This window comes from Amblyomma maculatum, chromosome 1 (assembly GCF_055883805.1).
Source record: "Amblyomma maculatum isolate TAMU_Amacu chromosome 1, ASM5588380v1, whole genome shotgun sequence".
Taxonomy (NCBI): Eukaryota; Metazoa; Arthropoda; class Arachnida; order Ixodida; family Ixodidae; genus Amblyomma; species Amblyomma maculatum.
The window spans coordinates 257,098,360-257,118,859 of NC_139344.1; the positions used below are offsets into that span (position 1 = coordinate 257,098,360).

At 44.3% G+C, this 20,500-nt stretch overlaps 2 protein-coding genes across 3 annotated transcripts in view; both read left to right on the top strand.

Annotated features, from left to right (window-relative positions):
- The window catches only part of LOC146206291 (Kv channel-interacting protein 4-like), a 529,985-nt gene that overhangs the window by 491,288 nt on the left and 18,197 nt on the right, over positions 1–20,500 (top strand). For both annotated transcript variants that reach the window (XM_084590922.1, XM_084590923.1), the window contains 3 exons: positions 9,623–9,747; positions 11,599–11,742; positions 18,609–18,821. In XM_084590922.1, the coding sequence (XP_084447048.1) occupies positions 9,623–9,747; positions 11,599–11,742; positions 18,609–18,821 (482 nt within the window). The remainder of the gene's footprint in view (positions 1–9,622; positions 9,748–11,598; positions 11,743–18,608; positions 18,822–20,500) is intronic.
- Positions 5,144–8,953, top strand: Rtel1 (Regulator of telomere elongation helicase 1). Its single transcript, XM_084590921.1, has one exon. It carries the CDS (start codon positions 5,737–5,739, stop codon positions 8,641–8,643), a length of 2,907 nt encoding a protein of 968 aa, XP_084447047.1. The 5' UTR covers positions 5,144–5,736; the 3' UTR covers positions 8,644–8,953.

Here is a 20,500-nt window from a genome sequence, read left to right on the forward strand (position 1 = left end):
CAACTGTAGAATATTGCAAGATACTTTTTATGAATGTATTGATATCAAAGGTCTAAAGGGTTCCGATGCGTACCAAATGTTCGTTTCTGAAGTTTGTCCTGTGCTCATGAGTAATTGAGACTTTCCGTGGATAACCAATGGGTTGGAGTTATAAATTATTGTGAGGCAACTGTGAAAATGTGAAAGATACTTTTGTGGACATGTTGATACGGGTGGCCTAATCTTCTGATACTTGCTAAAATTTTGCTTCTGAAGTTTGTCGTACGCTCACAAAAATAATCCAGACTTCCTTCGGAGACCAATGGGGAGCGTTTTTTCTTTTTTTAATTAACAAAAAAAAAAAAAAGAAAAAACTAGAAGCTACATATGGGAGATCTGCGGATGTATTGATTGTTACCGTGATGTCAAACAATATGTGGAAAAAATTACGTTAAAAAATTCTTTCCAAGGAAATGTCCAAAATTTCGGTGTATGAAAATGACGCGGCTCCCGTTTTCAGGATCCTCGTTCGCGTACATGCATTTTGCTATTCTTTTGATCACCAATACCTTAATTTGTGCTATCGTACGCATTCTCCCTAACATACAGTCGTAACTACTACAGTGTGTGAAAGACCACCCGACAGTACCCCATACAAATTTGGTATTAAAAAATACTAACGACCTAAATGCCTTTTCTGTGCGAAATTTGAGCTGCGAGGATTCTGCGGTTTAGTTGCGAGAAGCATTCTACAGCGCGCTGGTAATTGTGCAACGCGCGGTATATATAATATAAAGAATATCCCGCTTTACCAAAGCCATACGAACGCACCTGCGTTGCCGAAGGGTAGCGTGTGACTCAGGATACAAAGGTTCAAGATTAGATTCTCATCCTACCGCTGGTTGGCAGCTCTTACCAACTCACTCGTATCATATAGTCTCGTGACGTAACAGAAAGCAAGCAATCATGCAGTGCCTCGCGCCTGTACATCTTCTAGCTCCCAACTACGACCTGTCAAATACGCGCCTGGTTATTCGTTCACAACGCTGACAATGCCGACAATATGCCGAAGGTCGACGGCAGATTTTTTTTTTTTTTTTTTTTTTGAGAAACGGGGCATTGAACGCCGTTGCGTACGTTAGAACAAGAATAAATTCGTCACCATATTGTGCGGTGTAGATGGACGTGAGGCGCTTTGGTCGTCTGCTCTCGCTAGGGTTACTAGCATGGAGGTAAAAAAAAAAAAAAAAAAAGAAGAGCGTGACGTCACGCGGCCAACCTTCCCAAGCCAAGTGCCGAGGAAGCCGTTCCCTCCCCGTTTTTTCGCTTTCCAAGTAAGTCCCTAATGTTTTGCCAATGTTAGTTGAGCTGGAGGAAGGGAAGCGTCTAGCCATCCTGCGAGCAAAGCGCGCAACACGCACGCTTTCTTTTCTTTAAAAACTGATTTATTTATAGGAAGGGAAAGGCGCGGTAACTGTCTCACTTGTTTTCTGTGGACACCGCAACCGCGCCCTAAGGGAAGGGAGGAAGGTAGGAATGAAAGTGGAAAGAGAGAAAGAGGGGCGTAGTGGAGGGCTACGGAGTAATTTCGACCACCTGGGGATCTTTAATGTGCGCTGACATCGCACAGCACACGGACGCCTCTTCGTTTCGCCTCCATCGAAACGCAGCCGCCGAGGTCGGGTTCGAACCCGGGTACTCCGGCACAGTGGTCGGGCGTCTTACCACTGCACCACCCCGGCGGGGCCTTTCTTTTCTTTTCTTTTTTTTTTTTTCCTAGCAGTGCGGAAAGGATGAAAAAAGGAGAGGGCAGGCTGGCCAACGTAGACAGCGCAGTTTCAAACCAGAGCAGAACAGGGCTCAATAGGCCGCTTTAATTTAACTGTACCTTAAGTTACGTTCGTAGTGTGACAGAAAATTGTTTGTTCATAAGCAACATATTGTATAATTTCACAGCCTAATTCCAAACGTAAACTTTTAGGTGCCTAGAGGATGCTCTCAGCCTTGACAGTTTTTTTTTTTTTTTTTTTTTTTTTCTGCCACTACAAAACTGCATGTGTGGGTGAAAATAACTCGTGTGCAGGTACTCAATATATTTGCGGTCCCATATACGATCAGTACTCTTGCACTTTTTCATTACAATGAGTAAAGCAAACGCAAAAATCCCTGCAGCGCCTCTGACTCCTTGCATGGCTTGGAATACCAGCCGCTTTGTCAAACCGCTGGAAGAAAAGAAACGAAGCTAAGCAAAAGATTGCGAACGCATAGAACGGCGCTCACTCTATACAATCCCCCCGCATCGCGCTTTTGACACAGCGCACCTCTGTCACCAACGTTCTTGTATAGTGCATCTTAAGAAAAAAAAAATAATAAAAAAAAAACACGAAATACGTGTGCGTGACGTAAAGCTACATCACTTATTTGTCACTTGATCGCGCACCGAGGCATGACCGAGAACCTGCGAAACTATTCTCCCTCTCCGCTCTTTCAGAAAAAGAGCGAGAGTGAACAAAATACGGTGCCGCGGTTGAACCAGTGCTAGAGTCCCTAGAAGTATTTGCTAGTCTGCCGTCCGAGCGGGGTTCCCTATGGAACCGGTTGGCCGCTTCCCGGATGAAAGCGCAGGGGGCGCTGTACGCATTCGGAGCGTGGTCGCGTTATAGAGGCTAGTCGCGTTGTGTACGTGGTGCTGTGGTGGTTGTGCCGTACTGCGAATCTGCGGCGCGCTTATCCGCTGGTGCCGTGACAAGGCTCGTGCACCATGTGCGCTTTTTTTCGCTCGCGGGCCGGAATGCGCGCAAATTAGCTAGCATGTGTGCAAGTGTGCCTTTTTTATGGATATGTGATCGCGTCATGTCCAGAAAACGGGGTAAGCGTGATAGCACGTGTTTCTTGTCCGGGTGCAAGACCGGGTAGCGCTCGTGCAAGGTGAAATGTTCTCTCTTCAGGACACCGAAAGACGCAGGGAAGAGGCAAGAGTGGGAGCGCAACATCAAGCGCGGCTGCAAAGGCAATAACAGTGTTTATTGTCTCAGCTAAGGCATAAAGGAATATGCAAAACGAAAATTAAAAGGCGTAATAAATGAAAGAAAATAGACTGGCTGTGTTCTAATAAAATTCAAGAGAGAACGATGATAAGGCCCTTGCGTGCAAGCAATGTACGAAGATGGGTTGCTCGGTGAAAGGCCCACTGCCGTCAGATGCCGATATTGTTGGCTTCAGTGGCGGGCAAACCCACAAGTGGTGAATATCTTCCTAATTATTTTGTGAGTTGCAGACAGGGAATCCTGGACGTTGATATAAATATCGGTATATATAAATATCGGATGATCCGGATCGGGGTTGCCCTCACATTACTGTAACACGAATAAGCTAGTGTCGAAGTTTGTGAGCGACCCTTCAAACCCTGCTTTATTGAGCGAAGGTTTAAGACAGGTAAAGGTAATTGAGATTCCACGGGATGTTACGCAACTCACGAAGGATGCCATCTCAACGCTGTTTCCTGACACTCCAAAATACTTGTTGAAACCCCTGCCTCTCAAGAGAAAGGAGCGCAACTTGTACGAGCAAAAACAGCCAGCAGGGAGACCTGCAGAGAAAAAAAAAGTGCACTGATCCTGAAGCATCAGTGGAGCCAGTTGAAGAATACAGCGGTGGTGGATCGTGTGACGTGAGCCTGCTCCAGGAATGCAGAAAGCTGCATGCCACCGCCACTGGGGACAAATGTCGATCTTTCTGATGTTGAACAATGAACATTCGCATAGTGCCACTCAAGCGAGGACGAATCTCCGGAGGCAACTGCCATCGGCGAGTTCTGTTCCATCGCAGTGGTGAAGCTGCCATGAATGCTGCTGTGTGCATTCGAGGAAACAAAGTCAAGGAGATAGCTGTAAAGTCAACAGAAGAGGTAATTAATCTTATTCAGGACATTGCGAAACTCAGCTTGTGTCCTGGCAGCGGATTGAAGCCTATTACCAAGACCTTTCCCACCTACAATGGGCGTTGCTTAATTTGCGACGAACTGTACCATTATTTCTGATGCAACATGATAGCCTGCAAATACTTGCGAAAGTTAACTCAGAACACCCTGTCAAGAAGAAAAAAAAAATTAAGAAACAGACTTCTATGTCTCGAGCAGTTTGTCGTACGAAGGACAATTAAGGTGGCAAAGCTGGTAAAAGCTCTCGGTGAAATGAAAAATGAAAATGAACACCTTCAAGGAGAGAGTTTGAAAGAAGTGTTAGTGCCCTTCGTCTCAACTAACAGCTGGCTGTTAAAATATGTTTTAGAGGTTGCAAAACGGAAGTCAACAAAAGTGATGGCATATTCTGATGAGTGGCTACTAGGCTTCCTAAGTACCAAATAATGCCTATCAGCAGGTTGCCTGAAGCGCGGTGCGATTTGAAGGGCTCGGGTTCCCATCTTGCGTGCTTTAATTGTGCATGCATCCGAAAGTTTCTACTTCTACATACGTGTTATAACTTAGCTAAACGTCCGAAGAAGTTAAGATGAAACTATAGCGTGAATGAAAACGCCGCCGACAGCGCTCTGTTGCTCGCACACATGGTCCTTAGAGCCTAGAATGTGCGTCTAGTATAGTTCTCCATGCAAGCGCAATTGTTTGCACAAAATCCTCAGAAGTCTTCATTACACTACGGCACGGCGGTAGCTTCAGCAGGATAATAGGGTATAAAAAGCAGCTTCGTTTCTACATCGGCTCAGGGGCATGCGCGCAAAACTTCGCTCACGAAAAAAAAAAGTCGCATCCGTGAATATGCCAACAACACGGCTGCGAATTCAATATTACGACTAAACTGAAATCAAAGACTAAAGAGCGGCATCGCATGTACAAGGCACCTGACAATGAGCATGCAGCGAATGCATTTCGAAGCGCACGGGCGCGCGCGTCGTCTGCTCCGTCAGCAGTGGCGCACTCCGGTTCACCGCAGCGCCACCGCGGCGATCATTCAGCGGCCGCCTCCGCCGCGGCCGGCGGACGACAGACTAGCAATATTTCTAGGGACCCTACCAGTGCCATTGTAAAGCCCGTGCCATTGGGGTAACTAGCGCCATCTAGAGCCATTCAAAGAAGTTATTTTATTTGTGCTGGCCATCTGGTGTAATGCAATAAAACCATAGGTCCATGAGGTAAAAGGCATGGTAGATAAAGGTGGACCGCTAGAGTCTCAGTGAACGCCGGTAGTGCACGATTGGTTGGGGTTGTGAACTTGCAATAAGGTTGATAAATTGTTTTGAGGCGTTTTTTTGCATAAAAACCCGAAAGAAAACTGAACGCTCTTCCATGTCTGCCGAGGGCTTCCTCTCTCTTATCATCATCGCCGTTTGCGCTTCCTGTGCGCGCAGTTCCCGCGCTTGGTTACATCGTGTTCGATCGTTTAAAGCCTGCAAATAGTGATTAACTGCCAGTTTTTGGAGAATTGAGTGTATCGCTTCCCAGCCGTGTGTTGTTTGGTCTCTTGCGATTTTCTACATGGTTTGGTGGTGCGTGAAAAGACCCAAGTGTGCTGCGCTTTCAAGATACTGCAATTCGTTGTTTACCGAGTGTCCCGTCAGTGAACTGTGCTAGACGATCATTCTGCCATTTTGTGATTCTCACGTGCTACTGTAGATAGCGAATATTTGTTCTTTCGTTCGTCATCCTTTCATAAGCGGCTGTTCGTACCAGCAATGAAGCTGTGCGGTGAACAGGAGCGGTACCGTTAATGTCGGCACATGGAGTAACACAGCTGACATGATATGGCGTCTCAAATGTTCAATCTAAGGGGTGTTACGGTTCATTTTCCCCATGAACCTTATGATGTTCAGAAGAAATATATGGAGAAAGTGATTGAGTGCCTGCAAAGTGGTGTGAACGGCATCCTCGAAAGTCCAACAGGAACGGGCAAAACTTTGTCTCTGCTGTGTTCATCGCTTGCCTGGCTTGAAGATCACAAGGCCGCAATGCAGCTAACTGCGGGATTGCACCGATCGCCTGACCCAAACGCGGGATTTTTGTCGCAACTGCAAAGTCTTTTCGATCAGCAGGAGGCAGCAAATCGACCGAGCCCCATGTGTCCGAAGATTATCTACAGTTCAAGAACTCATTCTCAGCTGTCGCAGGCCATAAATGAACTGAAAAAAACAAATTACCGATACGTCAAATCGGTAGTATTGGGTTCCAGAGATCAACTTTGTATCAACCCAGATGTCCAGAAACTGCAAGACAATGCTTCAAAGTTAAGGGTTTGCAGGCATAAGGTGACTACTAGGACATGCCCATTTCATCTGAACTATGACACAAAAATGACAAGGTCGGAGTACCAAGACACTCCTGTAATGGATATTGAGGATCTGGGAAAGCTTGGCAAGAAATTTGTTTGTTGCCCATATTATGCAGCCAAAACTCTGAAGGGAAAGGCCGACATCGTCTTTATGCCGTACAACTACCTTGTGGATGCAAAGTCGCGAAAGGCTCATGGTGTTGAGCTGGAAGGAAATGTGGTTATATTTGATGAAGCTCACAACATAGAAAACATGTGTGAAGAAAGTATGTCATTTCAGCTTTTGTCTTCTGACTTGGCCTTATGTATCAAGGAAACGACTCACGCAGCAGACTTGAGGCAACAGAAAGAGACTGAGGCAGCTGCTGGGATGGAAGGAGTTGACCCAGATTTCACATTGCTTGACATAGCCAAGATCAAGGCTATTTTACTTTCCCTAGAAAAATATGTGGATGAGCTGCTTTTGCAGGTAAATACAGAATCTACAACAAAGCCAGGAAACTTCATGTTCACCATGCTAGAATCGGCAGGTGTAAGTAGGGATAACAAAGATGAACTTCTAGATCTACTGGACAAGATTGTTTCCTTTCTGGAGGTTAATGCAGTTGGAGCATTCAGTCCAAGAGGCACAGGTCTGAACCGTTTCGTGAACATTCTCAACAGCCTCTATTCAGTTGAAGGGGATGGCTTATCGGTGGAGGCGATATTCAAGACAAAGTTTAAAGTCCATATACAAAAGGATGCAAACAAGAAAAAGAAGCCAGCCCAAGATCTCTGGACGGTGTCGTCAAATGCATCCAAGAAGCTGGATTGGTGTCTGAACTGCTGGTGCTTCTCACCGAGTGTAAGCATGGACAACCTCCTAAAGCAAGGAGTCCGCTGCATTATTCTCACCAGTGGCACGCTTTCACCACTCAGTTCATTTGCAGCCGAACTGGGCATTCCATTTCCTGTGCAGTTGGAGAACCCACATGTCATCAAGGAAGAGCAAATCTATGTTTCCGTGCTTAGCAATGGCTACGATGGGCAGCTCTTGAATTGCAGTTATGAGAACCGAAACAATCCAGCCTACTTAGCCTCTCTGGGAAGAACGGTGTGCAACCTCTGCAGGGTCATTCCAGGTGGTGTGCTGCTTTTTTTCCCCTCATATGCAGTCATGAGGAATTTCGTTGAGACCTGGACTGCAAATGGAACCATGACCTCACTTGCACTTGTCAAGCCCACAGTAATGGAAGTCCAGAGAAACACAGACTTTTCCTCTCTTATTCAAGAATACTGTGAAAATGTGGATTCACCTGAAAAAAGAGGTTGCCTCCTGATGGCAGTGTGCAGGGGGCGTATGAGTGAGGGAATGGACTTCACAGACCAGTATGCTCGTGCAGCTATCATCGTTGGCTTTCCTTTACCTCCTTGCTTTGATCCACGTGTTCAGCTTAAGAAGCAGTATCTTGATGAATCATCATCTAAGCCTGCTTTTTCTGGCAACGATTGGTATGTACTTCAAGCAACCAGGGCTGTTAACCAAGCAATTGGTCGTGTCATCCGTCACCAGCATGACTTCGGTGCAATCTTGTTCTGTGATAGGCGGTACAGTGAGCCAAGGAATCTGAGTCAGCTGTCAAAGTGGGTGAAAGAGAAAACCAAGCTACGGTCCAGCTTTAGCGTAGTCTTGAAAGAGCTGGCCACTTTCTTCAAAGCAGCGGGCGTATCAAATGAGAGCAGCCGAGCTGGAGCCAGAATGCATGTTGTGTCAAAAAATGCATTTGGAATACCATCAAAAGATGCTACATCAGGTTCTAGGAATGTGACATTTGTGCAACATTCAGTGGCTGACAACAATGAGAATGTCATGGAGGCTTACCGCCGGGCTAATGAGGAGCAGCTGACATCCTTTCACAAGGTCAAGCAGGGCCGAAACCTTTTCGATGTCCTGAGTAACAGCTCGGCAGCGGCAGCAACAGACTTTAGTAGCAGTCACAAAGTCAACTTCAGAAATATTGATGACGAGCGAGCTAATGAAGCCCATTCACAAAATGCTAAGAGGCGGAAACTTTTCGTTCCACTCAAAGGTATTGGGCCTCCTGAGTCATCTGTGCAAGATGTTGCTTCCACATCCCATGCGTCAGCCTCGAAACCTCCACAAGACATCTGGAAATCTGTGTTGGCATCACTTAAGAAGTCCCTTAAGGAGTGTGACTACAACAGTATCTGTAGCAGCATGAAGTCATTTCTCAGAACAAATAACTCTGATGCTCTAGCTGAGGCGCTTGCCTTATGTCTCGTGGATGCACCTAACCGTGATGAGCTGCTTGCCTGCTTAGCAAAAGTAGTTACATCATCTAAGCGAGATGACTTTATTGTGAAATGTCGTTCACACTGGTGAAATGAGGCCTTTTTGCAGTTCATGTTGCAACATGGGCATGTGTGACATCTTAGGGACATTAATATACCTCATGTACATTGTGAGTTTGTCTTATTACAGGATGCGTTAAACTGTCTCACTGAAGGCTATTAGTGGACATAAATGTTCTGAGATGGGATCTGTATAGGAAGACATATATTTTAGGCTACTTTTCATTTTGGCATGCATGCGTAGTGCTGCATTGTGATCAGAGAAGACTCATTGCAAGAAATGTTTGCATGTCAGTGTTTGCTAAAAAAAATAAAATGTGATTTTATCTTTCTTCTTGTGGATGTTTTGCATGATTGCATCCCTGTGAAGTAACAAGATTCAATTTTGAGCACAAAGTGTCTTTCGATGAACTGATCAGCTTCTTAGCTGCTGGAGACTTGCAGTTATACAGTGAGCTTTTCCAAATCTTCATGAGATTTGTCATTGAGATGACTGCCTGTGTCACGCATAAGTTTGCTCATAACATTTTGCATTTAGACCAATGCATTCAGGAAAATCTTTTCACAGTTAGCAGCATTTGAGTTATACATGTTCCAGGCTGAGATGAGCCTTTCTGCTGCTAACAGATTTGGCAAGGCTATATGTTTTTCTTATGTAGCTTTGGGCCTGCACTTTGGTAGGTGGTGATGGTAATCGCACCTTGGGGATTTCATTAAGCTTGTCTGTCTGACATACAATTTACTTCAGGTTGCTCCTCTTACTTTGCAACTGCACGCCACCTCTTGGCTAAGTTGGTCGAGCAACTGCTCCAGTGTTTTGGGGGGTCCCAATTTTACACCCCGAGGCAGAACAAATATTTGTTAAGCTATGAAGGTTCAATAAGCTTTTATAGCCTTCCCCGTTAGCTGTATGGCTTTACTTATGTGGATGTTAATAGCTATTATCCACGTGTCATTCTGTACTGTATATTATTAATGTTCTCATGTCCTTCTTTTTTGTGATTTTTCAGACAGCGAGATTGATGAATTAGAAGGGCCAACTGTACACTACAAGCCAGAAGCAATTGAAACATTGTGCCAGCTCACCAAATTCAATAAGCGAGAATTGCAGCTCATGTACAGAGGCTTTAAGCAGGTAAGAATTGACACAGACTGTCTCTAATGCCACCTAGTATCTCACGGCATTAGTACTTTGTGATTACGCATATTCTTTGCCTTTTTTTTTAATTTCATACTGTGATGTATCCTTCTGAACTCTTGAGATTTTAGTTCTTTCCGTGCAATTCCTGACAAACAAATTTTTGGCACTTTTGCATTATAAGCCAAAAATTAGTTAAAACCATTTTTTGCAGTGCTATGTTTGCTGGCCCACATTCCCAGATTTAGCCTGCCTCGCATTCTAGCTAATGATTTGTTTAATTTCTGGACTGGCTATTGAATATTAAGCCATAGATTATGACATGTAGCATTTCTATACTTTTCTTCCTCTGCAGTGCATTTTGCTTGCATGTAAAAATGCAAGCCTGGAATGTGCTGACGAAGGATTTAGCACATAGCAGGATTTAGTACATTGAAACTCACCTGCCACAGGCAACTGTAATAGCATCATAATTGCCACTGATAGTTTTTTTCTTCCCTCTTTTTTTTTTTTTTTTTTTTTGCTAATGTGATACTTAGAGTTAAGTGTTTCAAACTTTATGCAGCGTGACATGTTTTCTTTCCTTCATCTTATGTTCAGCCCATCATGCCACAAATTTCAAAAGACACATAGTTCTTGAATCGCAAGAACAAAGTTTCATGCACTCTGATGTTGAATACCGACTCCAGTGCTAGTTTATACAATGTGGTTTCACTCACACTGTAACATTGTGAGAAGCAGGCAGGAAGCTTTCTTCTTTTTCCAAAAATGAATAAAAATGGTCTTTATCCAGATACGTATGTACAGAATTACACTAGTTCCTGCTGCAGCCTTGCCAACGAGTCTCCCTTAGAAATTCTGTTCATTATCATGTGATCCAATGAGCTTTGCGTATACAAGTACCACCTTTGTTACTATCTTTCAATAGAAACCAAGACTGCCTAGAGTAAACTGCAGAGAAGTAAGAAATAAATGAAAATTAGTCTTGCAAACATAGTAGAGTGTGTAGATTTGTAAATATCTACGTGTCTGAAGTTTTCCAGCAGCTTTACGGAGCGGTGTAAGGCTTGGGACACAGTTGGGGGTCAGAAATAGCGGAATGCGTTGTAACGCCACACCTGTCACCATATCGCTGGTATTTATTTATCTTGCCTCAGCTGTATGGAATGCAGCCTATGCTGCACATCAGTAGATGAAGTGTCCATGAATTTCAGGCGACTGTTGGAGCGCATGCAGTATAAATGCCGATGCTAATGCATCTACGGATGGCATGGATAGTATGGCAGCCGTATTACAAATTGCCCTGCTTTTGTGTAGCATTTCATGATTATGTCTGTTGACAGAGACTGAGAGGCTGTAACTTTTTGTGCAGTCCTTGCTCAGGAAACATGAAGCAGAATAATAAGTGTGCATGGTGCACTACATGCATCACATCTAACATTGCTTAGCAAGAAAACTGTATTCATTTTTACTCAAAAACACTAAACACTAGTGAAGTTTTTTTTTCTTTTTAGGTAAGCTTGACTCTGAGTCTTTTTTAATTATTGTACCATCAGCAGTGTGAATGCAACAGTACAAAGTTACATGCGTTCCACCTTTTATTTAACCTTAGTTTCTAGTAGTTGCATGACCCTATTTACTTTAGTTTTATTTTTTCTTTACCAATGGACCAATGACTGAGTGATTGACAGCTGGATTTACTACCATTGCTAATTTTCTTACGTTGACAAGCTGAAAGTTTTTAAGGTGTCAAGGTAAAAAAACTGGATTTGGAAGTGGATAAGAGCCTTCATTGAAGTACTGCACCAAGCATAGTTGTGATTGGTATGTTTCCTCTTTCGTATGCAGGAATGCCCATCTGGAATGGTTAAAGAGGAGACATTCAAGATAATCTACTCACAGTTCTTCCCACGAGGTGCAGATGCTAGTCAGTATGCTCATTTTGTCTTCAATACCTTCGACCAGGACCACACTGGGGCAATAACATTCACGGTAAGGGTTGTGAGCAGTCTTCTTGCTTAGGCACATTCTGGGTTATATGTCCAACGACGTGGTTTTCTTATTATCTATTGATGCTACCTGCCCTAGCAGCTTTTTCAGGATAGAAAACATCAGTGCCTAAGGATATGGGTACTTGAAACAAGTGGCTACGTTTCTTTATTGTGAGAGCATTAGAAGCCCCATTAGGAAAGAAAGGTGGTGTCGATCACTTAATTTCCAGGACGACAAGTGACAGCATCAGACTGGGCGACTGCATGTTTCTATGCATTGTCATTGGGTCAGATTAAGTTCCTCTACGCACCTTTGGACAAATCTAACCACTAGCTAGATGACCCAAAGAGATCTCTGGTTATGTGCAGACAGATGTGTAGGGGTCTGCCAGCAGAGCCATGAAAGAATGACACTGAATTCGAAAAGGCATTAATAGGTTCCAATGCTATTTCTCTGTCGATTTGTGTGCAGTGGCTTGGTGAGAAAAAAAAAAATAGTAACAGTAACGACTAATCTGTAGGCTCATGATCCTAACAAACAATATATTTAACCTAAGTATAACATTGAATGCATTGAAAACAAAAATCTGCGTGCTGTATGAACAAAATCTGTATGTTGAAGCACAGGAGAGGTATTACTCTGATCTGTTTACATTTGATGGAATTTATTTACGGTTGACCGCCACTGCTCATTTGCAGTGCATACCATGCGCGTGGTACCTTAGCGTACACAATGTGAAGGCACTGCGTACTGCTCGTATGTGAGGTACTGGCTCCCACGTTTGTGTCATTCGTAGTGGTAAGGAAAGAGAGTTCGGAATAACCAAAATTCTTCCTGTTGTACACAATATGCTTTGGTAAGGGACGTTTATGAATTCATATCATACCAAGCTTTGAATCAGCTATGATTATATTGCTAAGATTCTACATTTTGCAACCCTATTAGCTTTGTATCATTGAAATTTTAATGTGCTAGTTTTTGTAATTATTTTTTTATTTATAATTTACAACACATTACCTTCTTTTTTTTTGCTTTGTGTGACATTTTTTAACACAGAGAAGACTTATTTTGTGACTTTTCAAGGTGCATCATTCCTTTAGCCACTCTTTTTTGTAACAGAGCAGCAGTTATAACTGGAAGCAAGTATTCCAGCTTTATAAGAAGCAGAATGCAAACATGTCTTTGAGGATGATGACAGTGGTGCTTTTCGTGCAGGTTACGAGCAAAGCTTTAGTGACATCAAGAATAATGCAACTTCAGCGTTTGATGATTTCTTCATAGCTTCAGCTTGATAACTGCAACACCAAGCACTAGTAGTAGTAATAATAAAAGAAGGACTTCTTAATACAGTATAGAGGCTCACTTTTTTGGATCTTGCTTCTGCAGCTGCAGTTTGCTGAGAAGCATCGCCCTACAATTTACCAACATTACTTATACTTGGCAAAGCAACAGACAGTGAGGTATAGTCTTCATAAGCTTTACTGTGCAGTGCAGAGTAAAAATGCAAATATGCTCAAATGACTGATTGAGAATGCACCGCTGGGGGGGTGCAGTGGTTATGGCGCTTGACTACTGTTCCCAAGGATGCGGGATGGAATCCCGGTCTCGGCAGCCGCTTTTCAATGAAGGCGAAAAGCAAAGCGCCCGTGTGGTATATGGCGTCACTGCTTGTTAAAGAATCCTAGGTGGTAGAAATTTCCGGAGTCCTCCACTACAGCGTCTCTCATAGCCTGAGTCGCTTTGGGACGTCCACAAAACAAACAAGCTAATTGACAGTGTTCTTTAGGCAGCAAAATAAAGTTCTGTGGATAAGCATGTGCAACGCACACATATGCAAAAAGTGGAAGAAATACATAGATTTTTGCCACATCGTGTCTATAGGCACCGTGCAGAAACCCAGGGGGCAGCACTCGCGGCAAACAGGCAGCGCCACGAGTGAGCGCCGGAACAGTTTGAAAGGGAGACGCGCGGCCGCCTGGGCAGGGCGCGCGCTTGAAAAAGGCGGCCTGCGCAGCGAAATGGTAGCAGTTTCAGCCAGCTCGAGCGACGTAGCGAAGCACAAACAATGCGAGAGCCACACGGCACAAGACACAGAGACAGGGACGAGCCCTGGCCGCCCGTTGGGCGTTTATTTCTAGGCTAGAAACGCGCGAAACGGAAGACGACAGGAGAAGCGCGCTCAGTTGGAAAAGGCCGAGCAAAAAACGAAGGTGGTAGGAGGGTGGGGGGCGTAAAAACACGGTAAGAATGTAGAAAAATACAAAAAAAAAACATTGCCGAACGCCCCTCCTCCCAAGTGTGGTACAGCTTCACAAAGGCCAGCTCGAATGCCCTATGCGGGGGTGGGTGAGAAGAAAAAAAAAAAAAAAGCTGCGGGGAATCGAGCGGCCGAGAAGGACGGAACGTGTATGGGAGAAGAATAGGAATGAATGAAGCTGTAGTCGGAGAAGAGAAAAAAGCCTAAAAAATAAAAAGCGACAAGCCTGAAAACTCTACAACGCGATTACGGGGGCCTGAAAATGCCGCAGGCACTTATATTACGCAGACGGATTTTGAAGAGCTTTAGCTGTTTTCTGGTGAGGCGGTTGCCACTTTTCTCGACGATAAAGGAAAGGATGGCAGATCACGCGGTCGCTGATACAGCGACGCAGCTATGAGAATGAAAACTCCCTTACAGCACTGCACAAACGCTCTACAGTTTCCAATACACATGCATGTCTACCTCTCTGTCACATGTCAGAATTGTAGGATGCTTAATTTTCTTTTTCGTCGAAAGAACATCCTGCCTCATCTCGACTTGAATGCTAGTTTTCTTTCGTTTGTTTTTTTTAACGATCCTTAATGCCTCTTTAACGGTACTTTCAAGTCCTCTGCCACAAAATTAAGTTTTGACAGGGGAAGGTAACAGGTGGCAGTCAGCTGCTCGGCAACTGTTTGGAGCAGGATGGCATGTAATGAATGCCAGATCTGTTCAGAGTGCCCACAAATAAGTAAAAAAAAATACATTCATTTTTTTTACTTATTTACTACTACAGTCTCGATTGAGCAGTATCGCATGAGAAACAGCTTCTCATTCGAGGTTCAACAGCTGAGTAGACATCGAAATGTCATTAACACAACTAAATGAATAAAGCGTATGGAATGACATCTCCTGAATCACTACAGAGGAGGACGAAGCGGACAGCGAAGGAAAAGAAAAAAAGGAACGAGCTGAGAGGGAGGAAAAAAATAATGAAAGCAAGCAAGCAAGCAAAAAAAAAGTTGGCAAGGTACATTCGCGAAACTAATGCGCAAGACGTAGTAAATGCGCCATTAAAACGCTCCATTCCTGTTGATTACTCTCTGCATTGTACTGGTGCTTATGCAAGCTATCGTAGACAGGGAAATATAGACCACAGGACAGCATACATAAAAATTAAGCAATGAACAACTGCATTCACGAGCGCAGCCCACTGGGCGCGCACGGCGGTCCCAGTAGCACTGATGCGAGTTGCCCAATTTCTTTAAATATTATTTTTTTTTTTGCAGGTTGAGAAAGGATGCTAATGCAGGTGAAGGTATAGTGTGTCCTCTTTCGAAAAAAATGCTTCGCGGTGAATCTGGACGCGGCAATACCCGGGCATGATTGCCAGCTCACTGCTCGTTGGAAGGCAGCGATTCACACTTAGCGTCTCTTCGCGTCGTAAAGCTTATTCGGTGACGCGAAAAATATGTTATCAGGCCAGTGAAAATGTGTGCAACAGCAGCAATGCAAGGACTGCAACCTAGCAATTCATTTGTAACCATAGAATGCCGCGAATCGAAAGAACGAACGGCAAATGTGCCCCACGCACAGCAGATTCGCCGCGCCTCCACTGCACGGCCGGGCGCACGTCTCCCTACCGAACTGTTCTTCCCGCTGCGAGGGGCGCGCGCGTCGCACCGCGAGTTACTCCTGCACGGTGCCTATAACCTTAGTGCTGTTCCTTACTTTCTAAAGCAGTGCCTTATGATTTTTTGAGAGGGGAGTTGGTTGGTTTATAGCATCAACCACTCAAAGCGACACAGGCTATAAGGGACGCTGTAGTGGACAGCTCTAGAATTTTGACCACCTGGGTTTCTTTAATGTGTACTGACATCATGCGCTACAGGGCTGCTTTGAGTGCCTGCCGCTAGGGAGCATTGCTGGGTCCTCTGATGCATCATCTTGCCTGTGAATGAGCAGCTTTGTTACTGTTGCAGTTTAGCGGCAATGCAAAAAATAAACTCTGGAAATTTTCTTTTTTTTTTTATGAAATTTTATGAATGATTTCTCCCGGTGTGCTTTCCTTGCTTCACTGTAGACGTTGTTAATGTAAGAAAGGCATGTTAAAGGTGAACATGTGTGTTGGACTGGACTCCCCTAAACATTGGACTAACACTAGTCTGACTTCGAGTCATTGATAAGAGCGAAGTTTTCTTTAACTGCAAAGTTTATAAGAAAGCTGTATATCTTTCCTTTGTATTTATGACTGCGCTTAGGTGGATGCCAATCAGTAATCACTCCATTATTACCAATCTCCTCCACTTTGGAGGGTTCCCCTAAACTTTGGACTAAGACAGATCCGACTTGAAATTATTGATCAATTCACTCTTGCCCTGCCACTTACTAGACTTCTGGTTAGCTCAGTTGGTAGAGTAACTGCCCTGGACAGGCGATGGTCCAGGGTTCGAATGCAGACCAGACAACAAATTTTTATTAATCTATGAAGTTTCTGAGAAAGCTGTATAACTTTCTTTTTAGGCATATGGCTGCACTTAGGTAGATGCCAACAAGTAATCACTCCCTTATTACTGAGCTTGCACTACAGCATGAGACCGTGCGAAGCTTTTGTGTAATTCTTTGCTGGCATCTGTTTAAAGACATAGGAATGGAAGGACCGTGAGAATGCATTCTGCAAAGTCACAAGGGTGATCTCCCTCCAGGATGGTTAGCAGCTTCCAGCATGTGCACTGCGTGATGTCATTATTGATGTGTCTCCATGACCTCTTCATTAGAGGCACCAGTAAAGTTTCCCTGTGATCGTCGCATAGTTCATAGCTGCTTGACAAGATACCCGTTCAGCAAGGTAATGGTGATCGGTATGTGCTAATTGATATGTTCACAGTAAGCCACACACTACTGTGTGTGGCTTTTTTTCAGGCTGCTTACAAGCAGCCACCAAATGCATGGTTTTATGGGAGCCAAGTCGGGGATTTCATGCAACTACATCTTAGGCAGAACTAGTGCCTTAGTATGCCATATAATGTTTTACTGTATAGCAGTGCCAACTGTAAATGTTACGTGGCGGCAAGCCAGAGAACAGGCAGAAAATGCCGATGAGACAATTTTAATGAATGGCGGCGGGCCTAGCGCAAACACTCCTGCGCGTGCCACTGCCCGCTTCTTCCTCGTCCGTGACATTATTGGGGGCCACTGAGGGAGCGTCGGATCGTGGACAAGGAAGAATGGCGAAGATGGAGAGACACATGACATGACAATGGCGTGACTAGAGGAATGGAGATAGAAGAGAAGGAAGATAACGGCTTGCCGCTGCAATGATGACCGGATGAAACCTGGCCCAGATGGTACCAGGCCACAGGTCGCCAACATCCAATGCCTGAGGCTCAAGCACGCACCGCATGGCATGGGCAGGGGATGTCCTCATGTGTGGCAGTGTCTTGTGTTGGTGCGGTCTTCTGGTTGGCATTGCGGTCAGTGTGGTCATCTGGTCGGGTCTCTCGTTGTGTTTTGTGGTCGAGGCGGGAGACGAGCCGGTGGGACAGCAAGTTCGCGTTGGGTCCAGCAGGCTGTGCAACAGCCAGGCGATGTGTCCGAAGGAACTGCTGTTGACGGCGAAAGCAGACAGAGGCCGCCGAAGCACCGGGCCAGGATGAGGAGGGATGAACGTACCTGGCACGCTCCACCAAAATGTTACTGGCGGCAAGCCAGAGAACAGACAAAAGATGACTGGTGACGATGAGATGATTGTAATGAATGCTGGCGGGCCTAGCGCGAGCGATCCTGCCCACACCACTGCCCGCTTCTTCGTCCTCGTCCATGACAATATATTAAATAACCATATTCAATAATTTCACAAATTTTGCTTTGATATATGCATCATTTAAACAGCCAGAAGTGCTAATTGGTGTATCTAGAGATATAAAACAGAGTCTACTTGTATTGCCATTATTCCTGTTCTGTAATCTTAAGCCATGGAGAAACCATGCATTGGTCATTCTTGGGAAACAGCAAGCTTGTATAACTTTAAGAACAAGTTGTCTTTTTGTTAGCCTCAGTGCCTCCGTAGTGATGTTGGATATAGAAAAAAAGTTACTTTTGCATGCTGGCAAGGTAATTTGGAAGCAATTGTAGGTTTTTAGTCTAGTTATCAGGCTGCCAGGCTGCGTAATTTTGCTGCCAATATTCGCTACTGCACTGTGTGGACCTTTTGAACATTTCGCAGAAGGTGGTCAGCTATATTAAGTAGTTGAAAATACTTCACAATAGTTACAGTTTGCCTTTTCGCCAACACAGGCAAAAAAACCTTGCCCTAATTATGTTGGCCAAAAGGCACACTGAACATAGTGTACATTAGTTTTTGCAAAGGGTACATTATTTAGCTAGTCGGCACAGGCTCAACGGCAAAGCCACAATGCAACTAAAACAGGACTAAATGTCTCTCGGAGCTGCCAATCAAGGACTCATTCTTTGGGCACATCCCAACAGCCATGTCAGCGCTGTGTCTGTCTACTCTCTTTGTCCTTTTTTCGTTGTGCTGTTCCTTTACAGTAGAGCAGTTTTCCCAATGTATCATGTGGATTTGAAAAGTGTGTGACATTATTTTTTCATATTTTGGAATTTACAGGACTTTGTTATTGGACTGTCCGTGCTTTCTCGGGGTTCACTGCAAGAGAAACTTCGGTGGACATTCAACCTCTACGACATCAACGGCGATGGCTACATCACCAAGGATGAGCTTGCTCGGATTGTTAAGGCTGTCTACGACCTCATGGGAAAGGCTGTGGAACCCATGGTGGAAGAGAACACAACAAGGGAACACGTCGAAAGGGTGTTTCAGGCAAGGCATTTTTGAGCTTTTTACTTCAATCCAGAGCTTTCTTGCAGCATACACGACGAAAATTTTACATGACAGTGTTACGCTCTCAATCTAGCACCTAACATAGTTGGCGATGCATCAAGAAATTCAGGATTGGTCGAGAGGGTTGTGACGTCACACAGAATCGAAATTTATTAAAACATTGAATAAATTGTGATTATAAGGTCACAACATGACTCAGACGTGATTAAGATGTGTAAGATGTAAATTAAATTAATGACATTTGTTGGCATATGATGGGCATGGGCAAGACATGTAGTGTGAAGAGAGAATAACGGTCGCTAGGGGTAACAAATTGGATTCCAAGGAAAGGAAAGCATAGCAGGAGCAGCAGAAAATTAGGTGGGTGGGTGAGATTAATAACTTTGAAGGGGTCAAATGGATGCAACTAGAACAGGACCAGTTTAATTGGAGGAATATGGGACTGGCCTTTGCACTGCACTGGGCCCTGGACAGATTGCTAGGCACAGTAATGCTGGCTTTATTTATGAAGTTGAGAATTTGAAGGCAGCTCATTTGACTAGTGCATAAAAAGCATGAACTTGAGGAAACAGAAGCCGAATACAGAAAATGAATTAAATAATTAAAATCATGGACGATGTTTCAGCTGTCATACAGGGTCAGGGCCCTTGTTCACAATCCCAACTCCACAATCGAGCAATAAATCAGTGATTCAATCACAATCCCACGCAGGGGCCTTGTCTATGGGAGTATTGTAATCAAGACTGCATGTTTAAACCGAAACATTCTCAAGTTATTAATTAGACCATTTTTGGTCAATGTCATTGCTTTCTGGTCTCCTTCGTTCTGTTCATTCTAGCCTATGAAAACACCTTTGTACAAAGCTGCAGAGGCATGAGCACTGTAGTAGCAAATAATAATGAAGATATGCTTATCTACTTACGAGCTGCTTTTTAAATATGATTCGTACAGATAAGCCAGCAGGCAATGATGTGCAAGACATCACGGTTACCAAATAAAGAGACATTTGGGCTAGTTGGTACGGTAACATGATAAATAAACAGCGCTAAAGACGGGAACGAAGACCGTCCCTGTTTGCCTCTACGCTCTTCGTCTCCGTCTTTAGCGATGTTTATTCCTCATTTTACCAAATAAACTGCCAGCTAAAACAGGATGCTAACAGGGCATCCTGCAAAGAATAAGCTGCAAACTTTCCTGGCACATGAAAAAAAGAAACATGGGTAATCCCGCACCTAGGAATGTCGGGAGAGGTGATCGTTTTAATTGGTGAAATAAATAGGATAGTCTTCTACCCCTCATAACTGAAGCCTCCATCACTAAGCCACCTCTCAAAAACATAGCGATTCCGTCACGTGACACGTGCTCTCTCTTGCCTTGGGAGGAGTTGCATTGCTCACGTGATGGCATACAGCAGTGCACCACTTTTAAAGAGGCTGTCATAGTTGTGTGAAATGCAGATCATGGTCATGCTTTTAGATAAAGGGCAGGTCCACCTGGAATGAAGGCCAAGCACACCCAGAGCTGTATGCAACAGCACACTCCCGTAGTAGTAGTTCTCCAGACTGCACAAACTGCACATTGGCAACAGCTTTTGAGCCTTGAGAGCAATTACTTTCAATCAATCCCTTCTTTTTTTTTTTTTTCTTTTTTTTTTTTCT